General features: G+C 44.1%; 1 protein-coding gene and 2 long non-coding RNA genes across 3 annotated transcripts; 2 read left to right on the forward strand and 1 right to left on the reverse strand.

The window, feature by feature from the left end:
- Nucleotides 1-1,324: 1,324 nt before the first annotated feature.
- PPP1CC (protein phosphatase 1 catalytic subunit gamma) lies at nucleotides 1,325-16,387 on the reverse strand. Its single transcript, XM_068208514.1, has 7 exons — nucleotides 16,246-16,387; nucleotides 7,219-7,350; nucleotides 5,939-6,169; nucleotides 4,717-4,821; nucleotides 3,541-3,764; nucleotides 3,005-3,139; nucleotides 1,325-2,575 (listed from the first exon to the last, which is right to left on the reverse strand). The coding sequence occupies exons 1-7, from the start codon at nucleotides 16,298-16,300 to the stop codon at nucleotides 2,486-2,488; spliced, it is 972 nt and encodes a 323-aa protein (XP_068064615.1). The 5' UTR covers nucleotides 16,301-16,387; the 3' UTR covers nucleotides 1,325-2,485.
- On the forward strand, nucleotides 8,797-13,920 carry LOC137484584 (uncharacterized). Its single transcript, XR_011004925.1, has 2 exons — nucleotides 8,797-11,919; nucleotides 12,818-13,920. It is a non-coding gene; the product is annotated as an uncharacterized lncRNA (long non-coding RNA).
- A 258-nt stretch (nucleotides 16,388-16,645) lies between the features above and the next one.
- Nucleotides 16,646-20,228, forward strand: LOC137484583 (uncharacterized). The gene is made up of 2 exons (XR_011004924.1): nucleotides 16,646-16,872; nucleotides 17,434-20,228. It is a non-coding gene; the product is annotated as an uncharacterized lncRNA (long non-coding RNA).
- The last annotated feature ends 1,819 nt before the right edge of the window (nucleotides 20,229-22,047 follow it).

Genomic DNA, 22,047 nt, shown 5'->3' on the forward strand with positions numbered 1-22,047 from the left:
TCTACTACTCCTGTTCTCCTCTACTGATCAGAACAACCCAACCCCACCAAGTGGACATAAAATGTGCCTGAGCTGTTGATCACAACCCGCAGCTGGAGCAGCAGCCCCTTCCCTTCCCTTGGACAGGACCCACTCCCCTGCCACCCCAGGAATGACCCAACCTCCAGGAATGCAGCCAGGCAGAGAACACAGCCCAGAATAGGCACCTGTGTCACTAAAGCTGTTTGGGAGAGAAACAAACAAGGCACAGAGGACGAAGGTGTGGCAAGGCCAGAGGCAGCACGGCCGGCAAGGAGGGGTGACAGTGTCCCTGCCAGAGCAGGCACATCCCAACCGGTTCCACATGTGCTGTCACCACCAGCAGCAATAACAGATATGCAGGGTGCTGGACAAGGAGGGAGAAAAATTATAGAGCTATAAAAGAAACCACAAATGTGATTCAAAGGGTGAAAGTAAGTTTGGGTGAGAGAGCCTTACCAGGTGCTCTGTGACATCTGATCTAGCAAGCTCAGCAGAGGTAGTTAGAGGTTTTTGATTAATCAGCTGTAGAGGGAAGGGAAAAATGTCTTCAGAGTAGGAAAATGGCTCTTTGATTCAGAGAAATACATTGAAAAAATAAAGTCAACGCCTGCAGAGTGCCCAGAAAAAGCACTTCTGGCAAGCAAGTCCCACTCACTGCGGAGGTAGAGGGGAATTCAGTGGGACACCACAGGATGGAGCTGGGCATTCCAGTGACAAACTTGTTCCTCAGCAGATGCAGCAGCGCTGCAGCTGCGCCAGAGCAGGGACAGGGTAGGAACCGGCCGCCTCCTCTGAGTGCTGAACACCCCACAGCATTTTCCACACGGCAGTGAAGGACCCCGGGCTGGTCCTGTGGAGGCCCGGAGCCAAGTGCCTGGAGCTGGCACACACCTCACCCATCCCCACAGAGCCTACTGCCCCAACAGCCAGCAGTGATAAAAGGGACTCAGGTTCCCCATTCCACCAGAAATTCAGTCTCTAATTAAACACCAGAGGAAACGGGTCTGGTCTCAGCTCCAGCCCTCTCAGAGCACTTGCACTCAAGGCCAACCCCTCAGTGCACAGAACAATGAACAGGAGCCGAGCTGAACTCGTCCTCCCGTGCCCGTGTGCTGCTGCCCAGACCTGAGCAGGGCTGTGGCAAACACCAGCTCAGGACCAGTGGCCCCACGTGCGGTGCTGCAGGAGCTGCACCCCTCGGCTGGGAGGGGCCTCTGCCTGAGGCTCCAGACCCAGAGTTAAACCCAACACTGCTGTTCAAAATCACCTCTTGCAGCTCACACAAATCCAAACCAAGAATCCGTGGGTTTCCAGAACAATTTATTTCTCTACGTCAGGCCCTTGGAGAGCAGTAGTGTATATGTTGTGATAAACTGACACTGAGAAGATTTAACAATTTCTTCATTTAATAAGTGATTTTCACTACATGATATTGTACACTGTCATCTGTTCAAAAAAGATCAACAGTTTTTAAAAAACAAGATTCTGTGAGAGATTTATATAAACCGGTGATCAAGATCAACACCTCTGGTTGGCTTATCAAGCGAGTTTCTAGGTTTCTTTGTAGAACAAAGTCTTTATGCTGAAATGCACAAACCCCTTCCAGCAGATCCAGAGCCATTTCCATCGCTCCCAGAGCCATTTGTGTGACTGCCCCAGGACTGCTGTCTCAGCACTGGGATCTGCTCCACTGAACACACGGAAACTGTACAAAAACGTGTTCACTTTGAGCATGGACAAGCCTTTCTGTTTGCTATTTCCAGCCAGCACTTCCTTTTCTCTCCGAGAGGAAGGCGTGGATGGGAAGCCCGGCCAACTTGGCAGGGGGGTTGTGTACAAACGGGTTTCTAAGCGAACTTTGGCTTCAGGAAGGAGACACAAACACTTAAAATAATGGCTTTGTCATTTGAAGTATACGGAGAGGGATGTGTGTCTGAATTAAATATACATCCTACCAGTGGTGCTGGCAAGGTTGAAGGTTATTCCTAATGTCGACAGCAATAAAACTAATGTGTACATGACAAGACATTAAAATAAAAGCGATCCCTTTAAAACAAAATTGAACATAAAAAAAGTTCACAGTGGTTTGTATAAACAGTATGTAATCGCTGACAGGAACAATCTCTACTCTCACAGCACACGAGTGCCCTCTTCAGATCCTAAAGAACAAGATTTACACTATTCATGGTAGGGGTCCCGCCAGCCCCGCGGTTACCTGGCTGGGGGGGAGATGCTGTGGAGTGTGCAGCTGGAACACTGACACAGGGGGACTTTCAAACTCTTTTCCTGGGAGGGAGGAAAGTCTTTCATTCGCTGTTACAACCAGCAAATGCCATTCATCAAATGGAAAGGAAAACCACAAACACATTATCTATTTTGAGCAAGCTGAACAGCACACATGATAGGTTTAAAAATGGAGGTTATAGACTATGATACAAGTCCCAACAAGGCAGTGCCAAAGTGACTATTTCTTGGCTTGTTTTGTGATCATGCCCCTGGGAGGTGTTACGGGTCTGCTGGAATTGGGCTTCTTCTTCTCTGCAGGTTTCAAGATCTGAAAAGAGAGGGGTCATTTAGCAAAAAGTTTTTGCTGTCTTCCAGTCAAACAGTAATTCACTGGTAAAGGCACTGCATGGTTCTGGACAAGTCTCAATGTGCCAGGAAATCAATGTGTTTCCTGCTCTGAGCTAGGCTGGGCCGTGGGATCAGCTGCTCCAAAGCCCACAGCAGTGGGAGCAGCTGACAGCCAACTGCTTTGCCTGGGTGATTTAATTCCAGGATAAAACAGTTCCCCTACTCAAACCAGCACAACAGGGTTATGTTTTTGAAGGTGTGAGTGCACTGCCCTGCCTACATGTGACAGCCATAAAGATCTATTTGAAACAAGTCTTACTGTTATTTAACAGTAAAACATTGATTCAAAATAGCACAAATTTAATGTACAACCTCCCTAAATAGAAGGGAAAACCTTCACATACTGTACCTGGAAAGAGCACATTAGTGTTTCATCCACGCTCATCATGGCACCCGCGTTATCAAATTCTCCACAGTAATTTGGGGCAGAAAAGAGAGTTACCAACTGTCTTTTTGCAAAAAATTCATATCCATCTTCAACCACCTTTAGAGACAAAAGCAGAGGTGTTACTCTGGGCAGCTTCCTGCTGAGAAGGTGCAGAGCAACTTTTCCAGAGGCAGCAGCTGAAAACCTGGCTATGTTTACTGAGCATGAGTTTCAAACTTTTACACTGAAACAGGAGCATCACAAAAGCCAGCTCAGCAACAGAGTCCATTAACATTGAGAAAACCTCTGTTCAAGAGAATCAGAGTTTATATGAAAATGTTCATTATAAGGGCTGTTAAACACTGGGGCACATTCAGAGAACCTCACACGTATTTACAACTTGGTTGGACAAGACCCTCAGCACCTTGGGCTGACACAGGCCTGGGCTGGACTAGATGGCCACCTCAGGTCCCCCAAACCTAAATTATTCTATGGTTTAATGTACAAAATGAAAATACCTGATGAGCTCTACATATGAGATCCAAATCATGTTTATGGAGAAACTTAGCAACCACTTCAGCACCAAAAGTGAAGGACACTCCTCTGTCATTTTCACCCCAGCCCAAGACATCCTTGTCAGGGTCAGACCACAGCAGATCACACAGGAGACCTTGGTCCGGTACATCCGTGGGGCGCATGATTCGTCTGATCTGCTCCATTGACTGCAGGTCTGGTGACAAACCTGTTACAGGGAAGACACAGGCAGGCCTCAGCTTAGTCCAGCTTTGCTCTGCAGCACTGACATTCATCCAGGACAAAAATAACTTGGATTCAAAGTGATTCACCGCTGCCATTTTACGTAGCTCAATGGCGACATTCACTGACGTTTTATAAATCCAGCATTTGTTTTAAAGCGTTTGGTACAGAAGTCACTTTCTAGGAGATTTACTGGAAGCAAGATAAAGCAATGCCATTTCCATATTTTACAGGATTACAATAATCTCACTAATATTTTGCAAGTGTCTGATAGAAGAGCTGTTAAATAAAAGAGGCATGAACACCAGGAATCACAGGGAATGCTCACTGTGACAATCACTAAGATGAAATAAAATATCAAACCCATCTCGTACCATTTTCCACTGATGCAGGTCCCTGGGCAACTGTAATGACTCGCAAGTGATAAAACATTTAAGGTGCAATCTGTATTTTATGACCAGAAAAAGCTGCATCATGTGGCATAAATCAATTTCTACTAATTAAACCCATCCGATCATACAGGGCTTGGAGCAACCTGACCTAGAGACAGGAGTCCCTGCCCACGATGGGAGAATTCTACTGACTGATCCCCCAAGGGTGCCTTCCAACCCAAACCACTCTGGTTCTGTGAAAAGAGATGTTTTGGGGACAGACATCAAACTCCTGGTCATCTAAGTCTAAAAAACCCCTACAAGGACTCTCTAGTCCAAAGGAGAGGCTATTAAAGGTGCCTTTGGTGAAAAAGCAAGAGCAGATCATCGTGTCTGAACCAGCTCCATGATTCACAAAACTGACACTCATTGAGCCCAACCCTTCCTCACACGTGAGCCAAGGCAGAGAAAAATCCCTATGTTTTGAAGCTGCAGCAATGTAAACACGAAACTGCCATGACCGAGTTTTCCAGTTCCTCAAACATCACCTAAGGAACTGCTACTCACCCCCGTGACAGCAGAATATTTTCTCATCCACAATAGCTGCAATTGGTAAACAGTTAAAACAGTCTGTGAAGGTTTTCCACAGCTTAATGTTGTATCTTCTCTTACCTAGAAGAGATTGGGGAGAAAAACCCAGTCAATGTGCTTTTCTAACACAAACACAACCAACCTAACATAGATGCCTGAACTTTACTGAGACTTGCAAAAAGTAAGCATTAGAGCCTACACATAATTGATATTTTCTGACTTATTTTATCGTTTAAAGACAGTGGCAAAGGCCTCTCAGTATGGCACAGCTTCAAGGACACCATAAGTCTGTTCAACAGTTGACAATCAGGCTCTCCAGGCTCAGCTCTGCTTTGGCAAATTATCCCTTGGAGAATTTGATCTATTGCAGAAAATCTTGCCATTTGCCATTTTTTTCAGGGGAAGACAGCAATTCTTGAAAAGCAGATTTTCTTTAAAATTCTGCTTTACCACATAAACTCACTTTCGGCAAATAAACAGGACTGAAAAATGAAACAGGACTGAAAAACAAAACCGCCACAGTTTTATGAATTTCAAAGGGACTCTCCCAGATACGAACCCTGAACATATCTGTGATATATGACTAAGCCTGTGATTAATCTCTGAGGAGACAACTCTGAAATACCACACATCTTTGTTTCCTCACAGGAGGAGAACAAGACATGGAGCGCAGATCTTATCATCTGCAAGCCAAGTGTGTCCCACCACACAAGTTCTGACATGCTTCAATGCACAATTAATTTAATATCTCTACATTATCTGGATTAAATCACATCCTTTGAAACAGGAACATTGGCTTCTACTTCAACAGCAAAATTACTTGCTGTGTTTGGGTAAGGTCTACATACAGCCCCCATCAAACAATCTGTACATATCATCGTCAGATGAATGAAACAGAAGTGAACCTCTGTAGTGCACATCAAATTCAATTCTCCCATCTCTCATTAGATGCCCTTCTGAGTTTTACCAGTGAGAATTGTTAGTTGACACAGCAGCCAACAAATAAAATTACCCACTTGGTTGCTGCTTTGTAGTGTGAGATCAGACTCCAAGAGGGCCAGAGGAAGGACAGACTCCCCTCTCTAAAACAGCCCAAGGACCCCTCTAAAGAGCACAGAGGGCATTTCAAGTGAGGAAGGAGCCATCCAACACTGCCACCGTGCTGTCCCCAGTAGAGGCACACATGCCTGGTACTTACATTCATCATAAAACCCATAAATTCTATTGATGCTGGCACATTCGTGGTTCCCTCGGAGGAGGAAAAAATTCTCTGGGTATTTAATTTTGTAGGCCAATAGAAGACAAATTGTTTCTAGAGATTGTTTTCCTCTGTCAACATAATCACCAAGGAACAGGTAGTTGCTCTCTGGTGGAAAACCCCCATATTCAAAGAGTCGGAGCAAGTCATAGTATTGTCCATGGATGTCACCTGCAAGGAGAGTCAGACAGGACACTTAAGTGACCCTTCACTACATTCTTTGATTGATTCTAGAGAAAGTACAAATCAAAGATGCTTCAGAAAGAAAAAAAGCTTGCAGTTAGATAACATACTTAAAATATAACATACTTAAAATGGCAGTTAATGTATATAAAATGATCACATTTTGACATCTATGCAATGGTAGCTACACAAAAATATTTGTGTGTATAAAACAAAATCAAGATTCCAAGAAACCAACTGTGTTTTCTGGAAATACCCAGTAATTCAAATTCTAGCAGGGAAACTGCATCAAAAATGAAATTGGTATTTCTGCCTTTAGTTTAAATCACGGGCTTGTTTCTGACAACCAGAACACTAACTTGTGATTTTAGACTACCAAATATAAATATGGAATGAGCGACTTCAAATTGAAGTAAGTAATCTGTTTTTGAGTAGGATAAAAAAACGATGTGCTGGAAGCTTTCAAAATTGCATTTATTGAGGCTTTTATGTTGCTATTCTTCATTCTTTTAGCATAAGTAGACATGTACATGTGTGCAAAATGAGCACTGCTGTACTCATGTATGCACTACGGTGAAACCGAACTAGAAAGTAATTCCAAGAAACACTACCAAAAAAAAAAGTTTCCAGCAGGATTTTAAAATACTGCCAAGCCACTGCTCAGCTTTGCATGGCAGCACATTAAATACTGGGGTTCCTCATTGTTTCCCCTTGTTCAGTCACAATTGGGCCAAACATCATTTATTTGCTAACTTCTTTCCAAAATTTCACGTGAATCTCTCCCCCAACCTGGTGAAACTGGACGAGTTGCTTTTTGGGTTTGGATTATTTTGGTCCCAAACATAATTCCCATATATTATCCCCTCTCCACTCCTCTGCCCTATATATCCAGCAGGGTTTTATTTTGCCTTTTGCTACAATTATTTATTAGTTTCACTGTTAGTAAGTGAAAGTAGCATCTGGCACTTGTTCTCTGCTTACGGTCTGCATTTACCTGATACCTCTCCCAAGATGAAACCAAAACTCACAGTACTCACCACAGATTTTCAGTGGAGCTTCAAGTTCTAGTAGAATAGGCTGACTCAGGAAGATTTCTCTGGATTTCAAGCACAGTCCTCTAATTTCATTCTCTTGAAGTTGGACGTTTTTGCCTGGTTTTGATCCTCGCACTGCCAAGAGGAGTCAGAAGTCAGTTATCAAAAGCAGCAAGATCCCTGGTGTTATTTTAAGAGTCTGACTAAATGCCAGAGCAGCACTGAATGAGAGGGTACTGGGGTAGGACTGGTGTGCTGGGCTGAAATGGCAGTGCCAGGGAAAGGGAAGTGTGTTCTGTTCCAGTCGTATTTTACTTTCATTTAACAGAATTCATGTCTCAACACTTCCCCTGTTGAAAATGTCACATTTTAAATAGCATCAGTTTAGTACTATTTAGTTATAAACGCCATCTTGGACAATGTGACTATTTACATGTTATTTTTTAGTGAAGCAGTTATGTACTTGATCTCTGGAAGCTGTCTGAACTTGAGCAAAGGCTGTCTGCCACTCAATCACCAACAAATGTGCCAGTTTCCCTAAATCAGCAAATCACCTCACCCAACCTAAACAAGACAACAGCATCAGTAAGTCTTGCACTGCCCTGTTCTACACTGCAGCTGGAAAACAGGGAAGAAAAATACACACGTGTCTGGAAGGTAAGGACTAACAGGAAGGAAATAGTTTTGGATCATGATGACAAAGCAGCTGCCATCATCACTACCTTTGAGCAGGGTAAAAGCCAGTAGGAGACCAATCTCCCAACCCCAAAGCACTTCACCCTCCCAACTCTCATCCTTCACACCCTTCCATCACTGCTTCAATCTCCCCCACTGCAACAGTTCAGGACAGTTTGTTCCTTTAACATCCATTAAAGCTTTCCTTCCTGCTCTGGACAAGGACATTAGCCTGACCTGAACAAGCCCCACACTTGTATTTCTGTTGCCCAAAAACACAAAGGACACTTATACAGCAGCAGTGCTGTAACTACAGCCCAAATTGCACAAAACAGCATTTATCAGGGTTAAGACTGGATTAAAAAAAATTATGAGTATGCCATTACAGGTGAAGCCTGTATTTTTATTTGGTGTCAAAACCAGTGACAACATAGAATAGTGATAAGGCTGAAGGAAAAAAAAAAAAAAAGAAGTAAGAGCAGCAGTCATCTTCTACAATGTAACCCATTGGTTCAGCCACTGCAAAGCCAAACCACCAAGGACAGGGGTCTCAGACAGCTGGAAATGCTCTGCCAACACCTCCAGAAACAAAATCCCCCCACTGCTAAGGCTGCCAGGTTAGGTGACTTACTGTGAGCAACTCTATGGCATTGAGATTGAAGATTCTATGCCCTTATCCAAAAAGGTCTGGTCTAACTGCAAAAAAAGCAAGCAACAAACCTGAATCCTTTCAAACACAAGAATCTATGCAGTATTATCTTCCTGAAGTCGTGAATAACTTAGTAGCTAAGTTAGCTTAGTAGCTAAGACTTCAGTCTAATTCCTTTGCTACTGTTTCACCTCCGAGTGAGAAATCTGAAAGCTCCAGATGACTCAAATCTCTGCCATCACTGTGGGCCTTGCGCTGTATGGAGCCAAGTGAGAACTGCAGTCAGTGGGAAAGGCTGGGGGTGCTCGAGGCAAGTTTTAAGAACAGCAAGAACAAAAAACAGTTGTGTTCCAATTTCTCACTAGCACAGAAGCTCCTGACTTTTCCACAGGCCTCTGATCAAGCACAGAAAACACTGCTCAGTGAGCATGCACTTGAATAAGATAATGACTGCGTAACAGCCATGAAATCCGTGACATTGGATGTGATCTCTGCCAGCACTCGCGGTGCTGCTGCCACAGCAATATTCCTTCCCTGCACCCCGGCAGGTTCTGCCCTGCAGAACCACTGGCAGTGCCCTAAACCACACCACCTTTCCCCAAACAAGCTCCAAAATGAAACTCGAGCTCAGACTACAATGAATGCTCACAGTGGCATTACTACAGGTCAAAAGCCATGCCTTTAACAGTGTTCTCTTTCAGGCTTTACCTGCTCCTCTGTTCCTCACTGCCCGCATGTTATCACTCACCACTGACATTACATGCCAACACTGGAATTTACCACTGCACTTCATGTCTTTCATTAAAATCTCAGAAGTAATGAAGCATGTAAATGGAAGTTAAATCTTTGTCACAGCAGTTTATCACAAATGAGGCTTTTCATCCATGCAGTAATTTTTTCATCCATACAGTAATTTTCCAAAGACTCTTGAGCAACAAGCAAGTTATTCAAAATGCCAAATATCCAGAAGCAATAAACAACAGCAATTTTTAAAATTAAGTGATAAACTGGCTGAATTGTAAATATAAAACTGATGGTCACTCAATCATAGATTTTACAATTCACCTTTTTTTTTTTTTTTTAGATAATACAAAATACTTGTATTTAGTTTTCTGTGAAGCCAAAAATCTAATTTGCCACGATTTGGTCTTCTTAGAAATTGTTAAAACCAAACCCTGTACTTCACATCCATAAATTAAAAAGTACAAAATATTATAAAGACTATGCAATGCACTGAGTCACTGAAGCTCATGAATAAAGCATGTGCACTCATTTTTGCTCAAGATTAAATGAAGATCTGAGCACTGTTTCAGACACAGGTTTTCTAGGTTTTTCCAATACATTTTTATTGAACTGGTATAATCCTCACACAGTTTTAGTCACCTGCCTGTAGAAAACCTTGACAAAATGAAATGATGTTTTGTTACACTTCCCAAACTCCCTAGGACAGATGCCATGGATGAAAGAACAAGAAAATGTGGTTCAGCTCTGCCTGCCAGTGACATTTTCACTGCTTTGTCCAACATGGAACCTGCACAGAAGAGAAAAGTTTGTTCAATTTCTTGTGACATTAACCTGCATGCCCTAAAAAGCTGGGAAAACAAAAGTGGGTTTGGCTTCAGAAGAATCAAAAATGAAGAAGTGCATTTTGGTTTGAGCAATCTGTATTTTCAGTGCAAGGATTTTCTCATCCACAATGAAAGAGCTGGCACAGACATGCAGGATATTCGGTCTTAATGACTTTTTAAAAGGTTTCTCTGGGTCTTCAAGTTACTTAGTCCTTCTAAGGAAGACAAAAATAGAACACTACGAAAAATGCGTTGTGTTTACAGTCTGTTTCTCTGCTTTGGACCAAAACAAGGCAGCTTGTGTAGATCAGACAGTATAATACTAATTGACAGCTTGGTCATGAAGTCAAAAGAGCAGCTCAATAGTACTGAACAGGCACATTTGCCCTTTCAATGCATAAAAAATAACCTCTCAGAAATGACATCCTGGCACTGACAGTGGAACAAGCTAAAGATTAATCATTTGGGGAAAAAATTCAGCCCATTTCAAGAGGTATTTTATTTGTGCCTGAACACACTGCTGCAGCATCTTGAGACAGCAAAATATTCCCACCCTCTTTAGGCAGAGATGCTCCTGTTCTTAGAAATGATTTCTCTAGAGCCTGAATTTCAGTGTCCAGTCTGGGCAGTCTTCTAACAGGTAAAATCTTTCTTACTGTACAAATATGAGAAGTTGTGAAAAAAAAAAAAGCTCTCCACTAGATGGAAACAACTACAGAAAAAAATCCTTCCCTGCAGCCCGGCTGATCTCTGCAGAGGTACTGCTCTGAACACAGGGTCCACTATTAAAATTATCTTTGACTTCCAAGACAGGGAGAAACTGATGGAAACAAGAAGATACCAACTCTAAAATGAGTGTACTATAAACAGAGCAGTATGACAGGTGCCCAGCAGAGGGGGAAAAGAAGGAATAGGAAGAAGAGCAAGAACTTGAGGCACCCAGTCATTCTGGAGCAAGCAAACAGCAAGTACAAAGTGTAGCTGCAGCTGCCAGGAGTCAGAACACTGCCTGACATTGAGAATTTATTCTACATTTCCCTGGGAGGGATAAATGGGTCAGGAGCTGGGGGGATCCAGAATGTACAACAGTCTGAGACCATATGCATACAGAGTACAACAGACTCCCACATCCCAACCCACCCCAGCATTTTCCAATCCTTGCTTTGGTGCCACACAGTCCTTTACGTCAGTCAAGGTTAATATGAAAGGGACAGATACTTAGAGAAGTAGTCAAAAATAGCAAGAAGTTCAAAAATGCCAGAAATTGCAGTGATCCAAACATCTCATTTCCATTCAGTATTGCATTACAAGAAGCAGCTGAAATACTGTCAACTGAAGTGTGAGAATCAAGTTCTCCTACAGAAAGTGTTTTAAGAAAAATAGTCTATCTACAGGTCAGTTCATTTTTCTGGCTTATTAAACAAGTCTCTCAGTTTCACCATGTTTTACGTTAAGATGTCTGCAATCATAGTGACATTTCCAAAAATACTGCAGGTTGGTTTTTAATCTAATTTTTAGCAGTTCCCAATGACAGTTTCACAGTCAGTTTTGCACCACAGGCACAAAGGGAATAAATAACTTGAAAGTGGTTGATGTAAAAAAGGTTTTACTTTACTGCAGGCACTACCAGCTTTGATCAGATCTCTTCAAATTCAAAACTGGAATGGAAAAGCATCTCCTCAGTGCACAAGGCTCTGAAAAGTTCTCTTCTGCTCTCCAGTATGTCAAAAGTTCACAGCAGTGTTATCAAATGGAAGATTCTGCATGACTACAAGTTTTTCATCTTGTAAGGTATTTCCACACTGCAGACAGGTGAGGAGCAACAGGTACTCACACTGCTCACAAACAGAGGGGACAAATTCCTCCACTTCTCTGACCGGGCAACAGGCAAAAAATTTCACAGACTTATTTGAATTCATGGCATTGATAAGAATCTAATGCTGGTCTTTGGAACTAAGAGTTTCTATTTCCTACTCTTAGCAACTGCTGCACCACAGCAGGAAACAATTAACATCAAGCTACACAAACTAGGGAAAATGATATGGTTTGAGGTCAAAAAGTGTTGCTTGTCCATGAGAAACTTCATCACAGCATCCCAACTCATCCATGAGTAAATGTGACATTTCAGATTAACATCTCTGAGAATCACTCTTACCCCAGTATATGAAGCCAAAGGGCAAGCAGCCCTGCAGACCCAATTAATGCTGTACTTAGCAGAAAGGTGAAAAAAAATTATAGGACTGCATTTGTGAGAAAACATCTTCTCTGTGGTGAGCAAAATCTTATCCATGCTCTTTAGCTCAACTATTTTTAATAAGTAGATGATAATCTTTCCCCATTTAAAACAAATTAAGAGAGAATATCTCCTTGACATCTCTACAACAGGCTTTACTGGGAATAGAAATCTGTGGGTGTATAAACAGAAATGTTTAAGGATTCAAGAGTCTTTTTGCAGATTTTAGTGCACTAGCCAGGATTTCAGTTTTCAGAATGGCTACCACCATTGTAGCCTCATGTGGCTTTATCCAAAGTAGCCTCCATTCATTATTCAATTCTCCCTTAACAGTGCCTGCAGAGGATGCAGCACAGGAGAGATCTGCAGACACACATTTCAACTTGGGTCACTCAGGTATGCTGAAATTGTTATTTTACCCATTATTTATTGTTACCATGGTAAGACTAATACTCTTCAATCCTGTTTTCTAAATAGGTGACTGTGAGCTCCAAAACAGACCCTACTTATCTGCAAAAGCTGTCAGCACACGAGATGAAGGAAATGGATAAGGGGCTCAAGTTATAGGAAGCCCATCTGACATGACACAGAAAGGAAGCCACGCTCACACTCAGGGAGTCTCAGGATTTGTCACTCATTCTTCCCTGAGGCAAGCAGGAATTCTGCCATTTCCTGGAACCCTTTCCAAGACCATACAGGTGCCACTGATTTATCTTACAAGGAATTTTTTTGCATCTTCTTGTCTGCTGGCATTTTTGACTCAGCACACACAGCTGCACTTGCTGCCTTCAGTACCCCCTGCTAGAAGGGGCAAAATTTGCTCTCATGTTTGACCCCTCTTATTCCTCAGGAAGGTGAATTAGTTCCATCAATATTTAAGCTTTTATCCAATATCAAGGATACTTAAAAACATTTCAAAACTCAGTGAAGGATACTGTTACTTACTACACTTTGCAAGTCTCATTCTTGTGCATATTACAGTTACCAGAACTGGCAAAGTCAGACAAGCTGTACTCAGGAAATTGCTCCTAGCAGGACACAACCCTCATCAGTAAAGAAGGGAGAAAATATGAATTCAATTACAGCAAAAAAAGCCAGTATTTTCACTGTTTTCCCTGAATGGCTTTCCAAGGTTGAGAACAATGCTACTGAAAAATGTTTTTTTTGTGACATCTCAATGCCAAATGGTTCTGTACTATAAACAACTGGAGCAAGGAAGACTCTTCAAATATTTACCTTAGAATGAGAGCTGAAGTATATATTTCCAGGCCTTTTAAAGTACAAGCTAATAATTTCACCTAAATAGCCTAATGTGGGTGGGAGAACATCACTATTTGGGGGAAAAGTAGGAATAATGTCAGTTGAGCAGAGGAGTCAGGATAGAAAGCAACTAAAATCCCTCACAAATACATTATTAATGCTCTGTATTAAGGACAAAAGCAAGAATAATTTATTATTCACCCTTCACTTTACCTCAACCATTAGAATCAATTCACTGCTTCTTCCAACAGGGCAATGCTAAGGCACATGATAAAACAAATACCTAACTGTACCTGCCCACTGATTTCCAGTATTGCATCCAGTATTTCATTAGTACTGGGGTTTGTTACCTTTAGAAAGGGCTAAGCTCCCTGCTCATACTCTTTAAATTTTAGTAGCAAAATCACCTAAAGTTAACTGCTATAAAAACGTCTAAGTATTTAAAGTTTAAAGAGAGCTATAATGAAATACCAAATTGCTCTAAAATTACAGCTTGCACAAGGATTTGGGCAATTCAGTTTGTGAGCTGATTATTAAAGCAGATTTTGCAGTGTTTTCATGCCTGAGTATGATTTTAATCTGTGTGCAGCCTTGTCTGAAGGGGTATTGACACAGAGCTCAGGGGCACACCACACTTTCTGTAACTAACATTATGCACTTGTTCTACCAGAACTGCACTGAAAACCAATAATTTCTTTGATCTAAATCTAAAATGCAGTGTGTGCTGAAATGCAGCCATGTTTTAGGAAAAAAAAAGTGTAAAAACGACACTCACAAAGGTCAGTCATTACTCTCTGTCTGGCAAAGACATTTAGAACAGACATTTAATAATCAACAAATAAAGCACTGGCATAGGTTACTAACACCAGTAATTGTTTTAAATATTGAAAGACAATCATCGCCTCAAGGAATCCAAAATCCCAGCTGCAGTATTAATAAAGGGAAAAAAATTAATTTCAGTTCTGGCAGCTGATGCAACCTTAGGTAACTTCTGTAATTGCATGAAGCACCTCTTAAAATATGTCAGCAAACCTTCTGAAGCCTGATTCATGAACTCTTATCTGCTCCAACCATTTAATGCTGATATAAACTGAGCAAGAGCAGAACACATTGACATAGTACATCTTACTACCTTTTGAAACTTTAACCAGAGAAATCACTTGCATTTCTTTCTAGGAAAGGTCTAATCCATGCTTTTAAAAATTAAACTTTACACTTTGAAAATATTGCATTAGTTACACTAAGGGAAATCAGTAAGAACTATAGCTAATGAGTGCAATTCAACTGAGCATGTATTAATATGTCACCAAACATATGACACACGAGACCTGACATTTACAAGTTGTATTACTGGATTTTCAGGAAAATCCTGGTCTAACTTTATGAAGGGAAGTCTTTAAATAATTGAAACCAGGGCAGTTTAAATTGGTAACAGGCAAAAGCCAAACCGGATCAGAGGAAAAACCCCATTTACTTTTACTTATTCAATAATCCCATAATTCATCTACAGGATTTTTTAAACTCCAATTTTCTAGAGTAGAATTTCTGTTCCTCTGCCTGACCTTTTGCTATCTAAGCATTACACAAGCAAAATCCTGTAAGAAGGAAAGTGTGTAAGAAAAGACATTTCTTCATCATTTTTCTCGGCAACATCTCAGCTGACTTTGTGCCAAATGGTAGAAAGTTAAATCCCTGACCAAGCTTTTCAAGAGTAAGTCCAGATGAGATGCTGCCCTGACACGCATGAAGTGAGGCTGGATCAGGATAGCTTCCTTCTCTGAATAATTATGTTTTTCTTTGATGCCTGAAAGAGAATTTGTCACTGGCAACTTCTCAGTCTTTTGCCCTAAAAACAGTCAATCCCAGTCCAGTGCTGATCCCTGCAAGCGAAAGGATGATGCTGGAGACACCCCCTGCAACTTCCAGGTTTTCCTTTGATTTACAAACTCCCAGGCAACTCTTTTCACCCCAAAGCACCAACAATAGCAGACAATAAGCCCTTTTTCAGACTGTCTGAAACACCAAACCCCAACCCTCTATTCACACCTAAAATCCCACCATATGTTACGAATTAAGAGCCAAAATCCTGTGGCAGCTTTAATGCATGCGGCTAATCAAAGCTAAAGCCAGCATACACTGAAACCCACGACAGTCTCCTCCCGACTTGCTGAAAAGCTGCCTCAACACTCTTTAAACACGCTGAGTCTTATTCCCAGAGCCCCGCGACTACCCAGCCATGCACTGATCCCATGTGTATGCGCGAAAGGCAAGAGAACACCCCAGGCTTTTTAAATGCCCTTCCTACAAAATACTACTAGATTAAGCATCCCCTCAGTCGAACACAGGACTAGATTAAGCATCACCTTAGAACTGCAGGGGAGGAGAAGGGGGCAGCCGGCTGGTCCCAGCATTGCACCGGGGGGATCAAAAGGCAGAAATGCCTCGGAAACGCACACGGGCTGAGGGGAAAGTTGGGGCTTGCGGGGCCGAGCCAGGCGGGGAGGCGGCGGCGGCGACCCCAGGCAGACAAAGCGCCTCTCGCCCCTCCATTTTAGTGCCCCCTCAGACCCCGCCGGGCAGGCGGGACGCGGCGCATCGGCCCCGCCGCCCCCCCGCCCCTCAACCGCGCTGTCCCCGACCCTCACCCTCCAGCAGCCGTTGGATGATGCTGTCGATGTTGAGCTTGTCTATATCCGCCATCGCCTCTCAGCGGCCGGGCGGAGCCCTCCCCGCCGCTCCGCTCGCGGCTTGGCCGGCCCGACTGCGCTCCTCGTTCCGTCTCGTTTTTGCCCTTTCCTGCTCCGCGCCTTCCCTCGCTCTCTCTGCCCCCCCCGCCCCCTCAGCACAGAGCCAGCACTGAACAAAATGGCCGCCGTCCCCTCAGCGGGCTCGCCTGGCGCACGGATACTACGGGCGCGACGCGGCCCGTCGGAAACCCTTTATAGGCCGGGCGGGAAGCGCGGGCGGGGTGATGCGGCTCGGCTGACGGGATCCTGCCGCTCCCGGGACGGGAAGTAGTGCGGAGGTGCCGCCTCCCGGTGTCGCGACAGTCTCAGAGCGGCGGAACTAGTGTTGGCGGTCGCAGACTCGCAGAATCCATTAGGATGGAAAAGACCTCCGGGATCGTCGAGTCCAGCCTATAACTGAACACCATTATGTCACCTAGACCATGGCACCAAGTGTCACATTCAGTCGTTCCTTGAGGGACGGGGACTCCACCATGTCCCTGTGCAGCCCGTTCCAATGTCTAATCACCCTTTCTGTGGAGAAAGGTCTGTACCCTGTGGCGTTCTTGCAGACCGGGATCTGCGGGGAGCAGTAAGGGGCCACCATGGCCCTCACGTCATCCCCCCACTGCGGTCATGGCCCCTCACACCCACATGTGAGGCAGATGGTGGCTTCATCTGGGATTCTGGGGCCACTTCAGGGTTGGGGGAGCACAGCCGTGATGTCCTTCACCCTACGCTGAGCCACCTCTGCCTCACGGGTCGAGGCAAGGTGTCCTGAGCAGCTCCTCAGCTCCAGAGCACTTTCAGACACGTGGCTCTGCACCTGCAAATCCTTCAAGAAACAAACATGCAGCACTTTCAAGTCCTTGCAGATGAAGGAATTAACCTCCTCATTCAAAAGCATCTCGCTGTTTATTTCACACTTTTATTATTTTATTCTATTTGTAGCTACAGCGTGCTTACAAGCACTTATGTGAGGCTGTGCTCATAAACTGGATGGTGTTTGTCCAGGAGACGGGCTGTGCGAGCCTTCCCCACCATTCCGTCTGTACCTTGAGTTGAATATTTTTTAATTGCTTTATTTACTCCTACTTTAATTTGCAGGGCTGGCTGTGTTGAGCTCTTTCCTCCTCCCCTCCCGTCCCTGGGTGGATTGCTCCCACTATCCTGTCGGATTCCTCCTGCCGGCAGTTATACAATTTTCATTGCAGCTCATTGCCGTGGTGCGGCCGGAGCAGAGTTCGGATTCGTGCGGGTGATAAAGCAAAGGACTTGCAGTCTCAGCACACCTCAGGTCTGCGGGGGGAAGGAGATAAGAGGATGCAGAGTCTACCCGAAACACAGGCTCCGGCCCCTTGCAAGAGCAGCCTCAACACTCCGCTTCCCCGAGCGAACACTTATCGCATGGAGCACGCCCAAGCTGATATGCTAATCTTAGTCACGCTGGTGTAAACCCAAAGTAACCCCATGGAAAACAATAGAGTTACTTCAGATTTACTTCAACGTGACAGCCTTTGCAGATTTACATCTATTTTTGTGCTGCACCTTCTCGGGGAACGGCCCCCTCTGGCTCCTGCACCGAATGCTTTCTTTCTCTTTCAAATCCTTCCTAATTCTGCAGGGCGAGTTGTTCTCTTGGACTTAGCTGAATTATTTAACAAGGAAAATTGGTCCTGTGTTTCCAGAGGAGCCTTCCTGGCCTTGTTTTCATTTCTGGAAATATCTTCATCTCATCTCACCCTTCAGCTGTTACCTTCTCTCCAGGGACAAGTCCTTTGGGGATCTGAGCACCTTTAGTGGGGTGTTGAGTCCTTTTCACTCCTGTTAACTCTCTGAGAAATGGGATGGAGGGGAAGAGCTTAGCAACCCAGGTGCAACCCCGGCGATGTACTTGGGAATTCACCTGGAAACTCCATACTTTTGAAAGGACAGAACCCGCCCTTGAAAACAAGGTCAGGGCAAAGAATCTGTCTCACTTGCTGAAGCATATCAGGCAAGGTCCAGAGCACTGATAATTCTTGTAAAAAGAGGTGTAGCCGGGAGGAGAGAAGAGAAATGACAGATAAAGGTGAATCTGTAAAGGCCTCGTCATCACCTTTATAACCAACTCGCCTTGTTCCAGCTCCAAATCTCAACAGCAGCTGCCAGTGCTTGGTGTCCTGTTTGGAGGGGGCTGGAGTTTTGCTCAGGGTCTTTCTCATTCTCACAAAAAAAGGACCCTTTCTTATCAGTCAACTCAGTGGAGAGCCAGAGTTATATTAAAATGCCACCACAAAATTATCTTTTTAATAAGGTAGCTTTTCTCTGCAGGAAATAACCAGGCTTGCCCCACACCCTGATTAGAAAAAGGACCCATCCAAGGCATTATAAATATCGTGAAACTGTTTTGTTCTCTGGTGTTGCTCACAACAATGATTTATTTCTAGAGGAGGAACAGATTTATTTCCAGAGAGGGAACAGTCAGGGAAATCCCTTTGTCCTTAAATTCTGCACATGGGCTTGAAACACTCCATAATTTTGAAGCTCACGCTTCATATACCAACAACTCCACCCCTTCTTTCAATTTGTCTACAATTCTTTTCCGACTTTCCTACTAGCTAAATATATGGTGATGAACGATTTGTTCAGCACAAATCACTCACAGCTCATGGCTCTGAGACCTCTGGGTCTTTTCCTCCTTCCCCTCCTTGAAATTCCACAAATCACCACTTTGGTCTCATTCCTTGGAAACCTCTGTGTAAAACACCTTTCCCCACTGATTTGTCCTTGCTCTCCCTTGCAAATGTTGCTTTATTATTGTATCGTTGCTCATAATCTGGTTAAGTTTAAGAATATATAAATTATACATATAATACCCACCTACATATAGAGAAAAATAGGATTTCAGTATTGTTCTGTACATATATATAAATATATATATGCATACACATGCATATACTGTGAGTACAATATAATACATATTTACACCGTGTACACAAACATACATGTGTATATATGTGCAAAAAATAATTAAATATTCCCTGATTTATCCCTGTTTGTAGGCAGATCCTGAGAAATGTGAGGCACCCACACTTTTAGATTACATATTTGCTAAGCCCATGAAATTCAGTGTGTTTGTGTACATTTCAAACAAAGATCTACACGGGCTCTCCAAACACTGCTAAAACAAGAATGGGTGACTTGTAGGTCAGGTGTTATTTTTCCTGACTTGCTCCACAGCCAGGATTCCAATGTTTTCATAACTCCTACTGTTTGCACCCAGCTTGCCTGGTGTTACAATTGAGATAAAGCCTCACGCACACCTCTTGCTTTTCATGCCTGAAATATTTTGCTAACCCCCAAATTACAGCAGGGTTTTGGGGGTGGGTGGTGCTGATTTGTCAGACAAAAGAGAAGCAGCTGGAGCAAGCTGTGAGGCTGATCTGGAGATGGAAGGGTCCGTGTCCTGTTCCAAAGGGAGCGGATGACGCACAGGCAGGAGTTTTCTTAGTGTCATGTTTTATTTACAAAACACACAGTGCCTCGATCTCCCTCCAGCAACAAAACTTGTGGATCCTGCGTGTTTCTGCGTGGAACCTGGCGAGGAGCTCGGGGCTGGCAGCTGCTCCTGAGCTTCCAGCTTCACCTTGGGGCTCTCCAAGGACTCAAACCTTGCGCAGAAACTGAATGAGACCTCATTCCCAGCCAGCCAGCAGCAGGATTCCTGCTGGAGACTTCCTTACACTCTTCTCACAGGTGTACCATGCACACCAGAGCCAGGCCTTGATTTCCACCAAGATGATGGTTTCCCAGTCTTAGCAACTGGTCTCCATCCGAAACCTCCCCTCCAAAAGCTGCCAACACCAATGGCAAGTCCATCTCAAGCTTGTTAAAATCCCATTTTTGATACCAAAGATAAATTCAGCTCAGAAAATTTTGAGACAGGTAATTTTGACATGGGAGAAATACGACTTGCCATTCCTCCCCTCCTAGTGGGTTTTTAAAAATTTATTTATTAGAAGTTGACGTACTACATGGGTTTCTGGTGAAAGGTACTTTCAAATGGGAAAATATTCTATTGGTGAGTTTTGGAAGGTTCATACTCACAAAAATACTACCAATAAAATCCTTCTCATATAAAAATGTCTTAAGTCCCCTTTTTCCTAATATAGCAGTGACCACTCTAGGATTTTTCCTGCTGCAGCTCTTTGGATTAGGAAAACCCAGCATATTCCACACTCTTGATGAATTTCTCAGATCAATCTGACTTTTAAAGCTCCGAGATGAGGCACAAGAGCCATTTTGATGTGTCCTGTCCATGGCTGAGCATCCCTGGGCAAAGCATGGCCATCATCTGCTCTGCTGCTTGGAGAAAGAGGAGAAACAGCTCCAAAGGAGGCTTTGTCCTACTTTAAGTGGAGAGCAGCCGTGGCGGATCAGTTGATGCTGCTTTGGCACCGAGTGGAGCCCCGTCTTCCCCTCTTCTTCAGGAATCCCTTTGCTCCGCCAAAGGGAGTTGCATAACTCCCTGGAAAGCTCTTGTGGGTTTCACAGGGCTCAGCTGAGCTGTTGTCTGAGGGGAAAGGGAAAAACACAGACAGCAGCCAGTGCTGTACAGCCAGCAAAGGGGTTTTTGCCCCTTTTCCAGCTTGTTTGTGGTGGGGTGAGCACAACTTTCCCTTTGCAGCATCGGTAACTCTCAGCACAGCTCACCTGGATGTGGTGGCACAGAGGGATGTAAGCAGACCTTGCAAAACAAGGAGAAGCCACTCAAACTCCCACTTCGCTGCTCAAAGTGGGACATTTCTGTGCAGCTGCAGCCTCACGTGGCTCGAAGGCAGCGCATCGTGGATGTTCCTCATTGCACTGGCCAGAGATGCACGATTGCAGCCTGGGACACGGCCTCTGATCTCAGCCCAGCTTCATGGCTGAGCTGCTTCTCTAATTAAAACCCATGAAAAAGCAGCATCAGGAGGGCTGTCAAGGGAGCGGGAAAGTGGAAATAGGATGAAAGTCTGCTGATTTGCTATTGGTCAAATGTCTGCTGTGCCTCTGCCAGTGGGAGACACACCACTGAACACGAGATGCAGGAGCAAGACAGAGACTTCCCATGCACCCCAGAGATCCCTAATTCATTCATTCATGCCTTTTCCCATGGAAATGCAGGTGAAATATGTGGCAAATCCCATCTGCATGTGCCTGGAGGCTGGTGCATCAAAGCCTTCCCAGGGGCAGGTAACAAGTGTCCAGAGGGCAGTTGCTTTGCTGATCCAGATTTTGCTTTCCTTTACACTCCTGAAATTCCAGAACAATCCCATTGGCAGCTCTTGGACACCTGGGATTTCTGCTCATATGCAGCATTTGGAAACGTGATCCATTGTAGAGGTAGCTGCCATGTATTCTTATTTATTTGTTTTTATTCTTACCTCCTCCTTGCTGCTCTCCGCTCGCCAGCCTGGCAGATTTTCAGGAGCTGGGCTGCTCTTACGTAACACTGCGCCAAAATTGGTGTGAGAGGATTCAGAGGGATCTGTGGCTGGAATCACCTTTGATCCCTGGATTCTCTTCTGGTTTGTCCTTGCATTTTGGGCACACCACTGTGAGCTGCTGGGGCATCTCTGCCCTGGCATCCCCTTGGAACCCATCCTCTGCCACCAGCATTGCTCAGGTCCTGGTGTCCAGGCCATTCTGTGAGTACTGCCTTGGTCACAGCTGTCTTGTGGCAGCAGATGTGGTCCC

Source organism: Anomalospiza imberbis, chromosome 18 (assembly GCF_031753505.1).
Source record: "Anomalospiza imberbis isolate Cuckoo-Finch-1a 21T00152 chromosome 18, ASM3175350v1, whole genome shotgun sequence".
Taxonomy (NCBI): domain Eukaryota; kingdom Metazoa; phylum Chordata; class Aves; order Passeriformes; family Viduidae; genus Anomalospiza; species Anomalospiza imberbis.

Excerpts from the sequence above, each read along its gene's own strand:
- PPP1CC (XM_068208514.1), bottom strand. The coding sequence starts at position 16,300 with ATGGCGGATATAGACAAGCTCAACATCGACAGCATCATCCAACGGCTG. Across the intron at positions 7,351-16,245 it reads CATCCAACGGCTGCTGGAGG|TGCGAGGATCAAAACCAGGC; the intron begins GTGAGGGTCGGG and ends TCCTCTTGGCAG. Across the intron at positions 4,822-5,938 it reads TTATGGGTTTTATGATGAAT|GTAAGAGAAGATACAACATT; the intron begins GTAAGTACCAGG and ends AATCTCTTCTAG.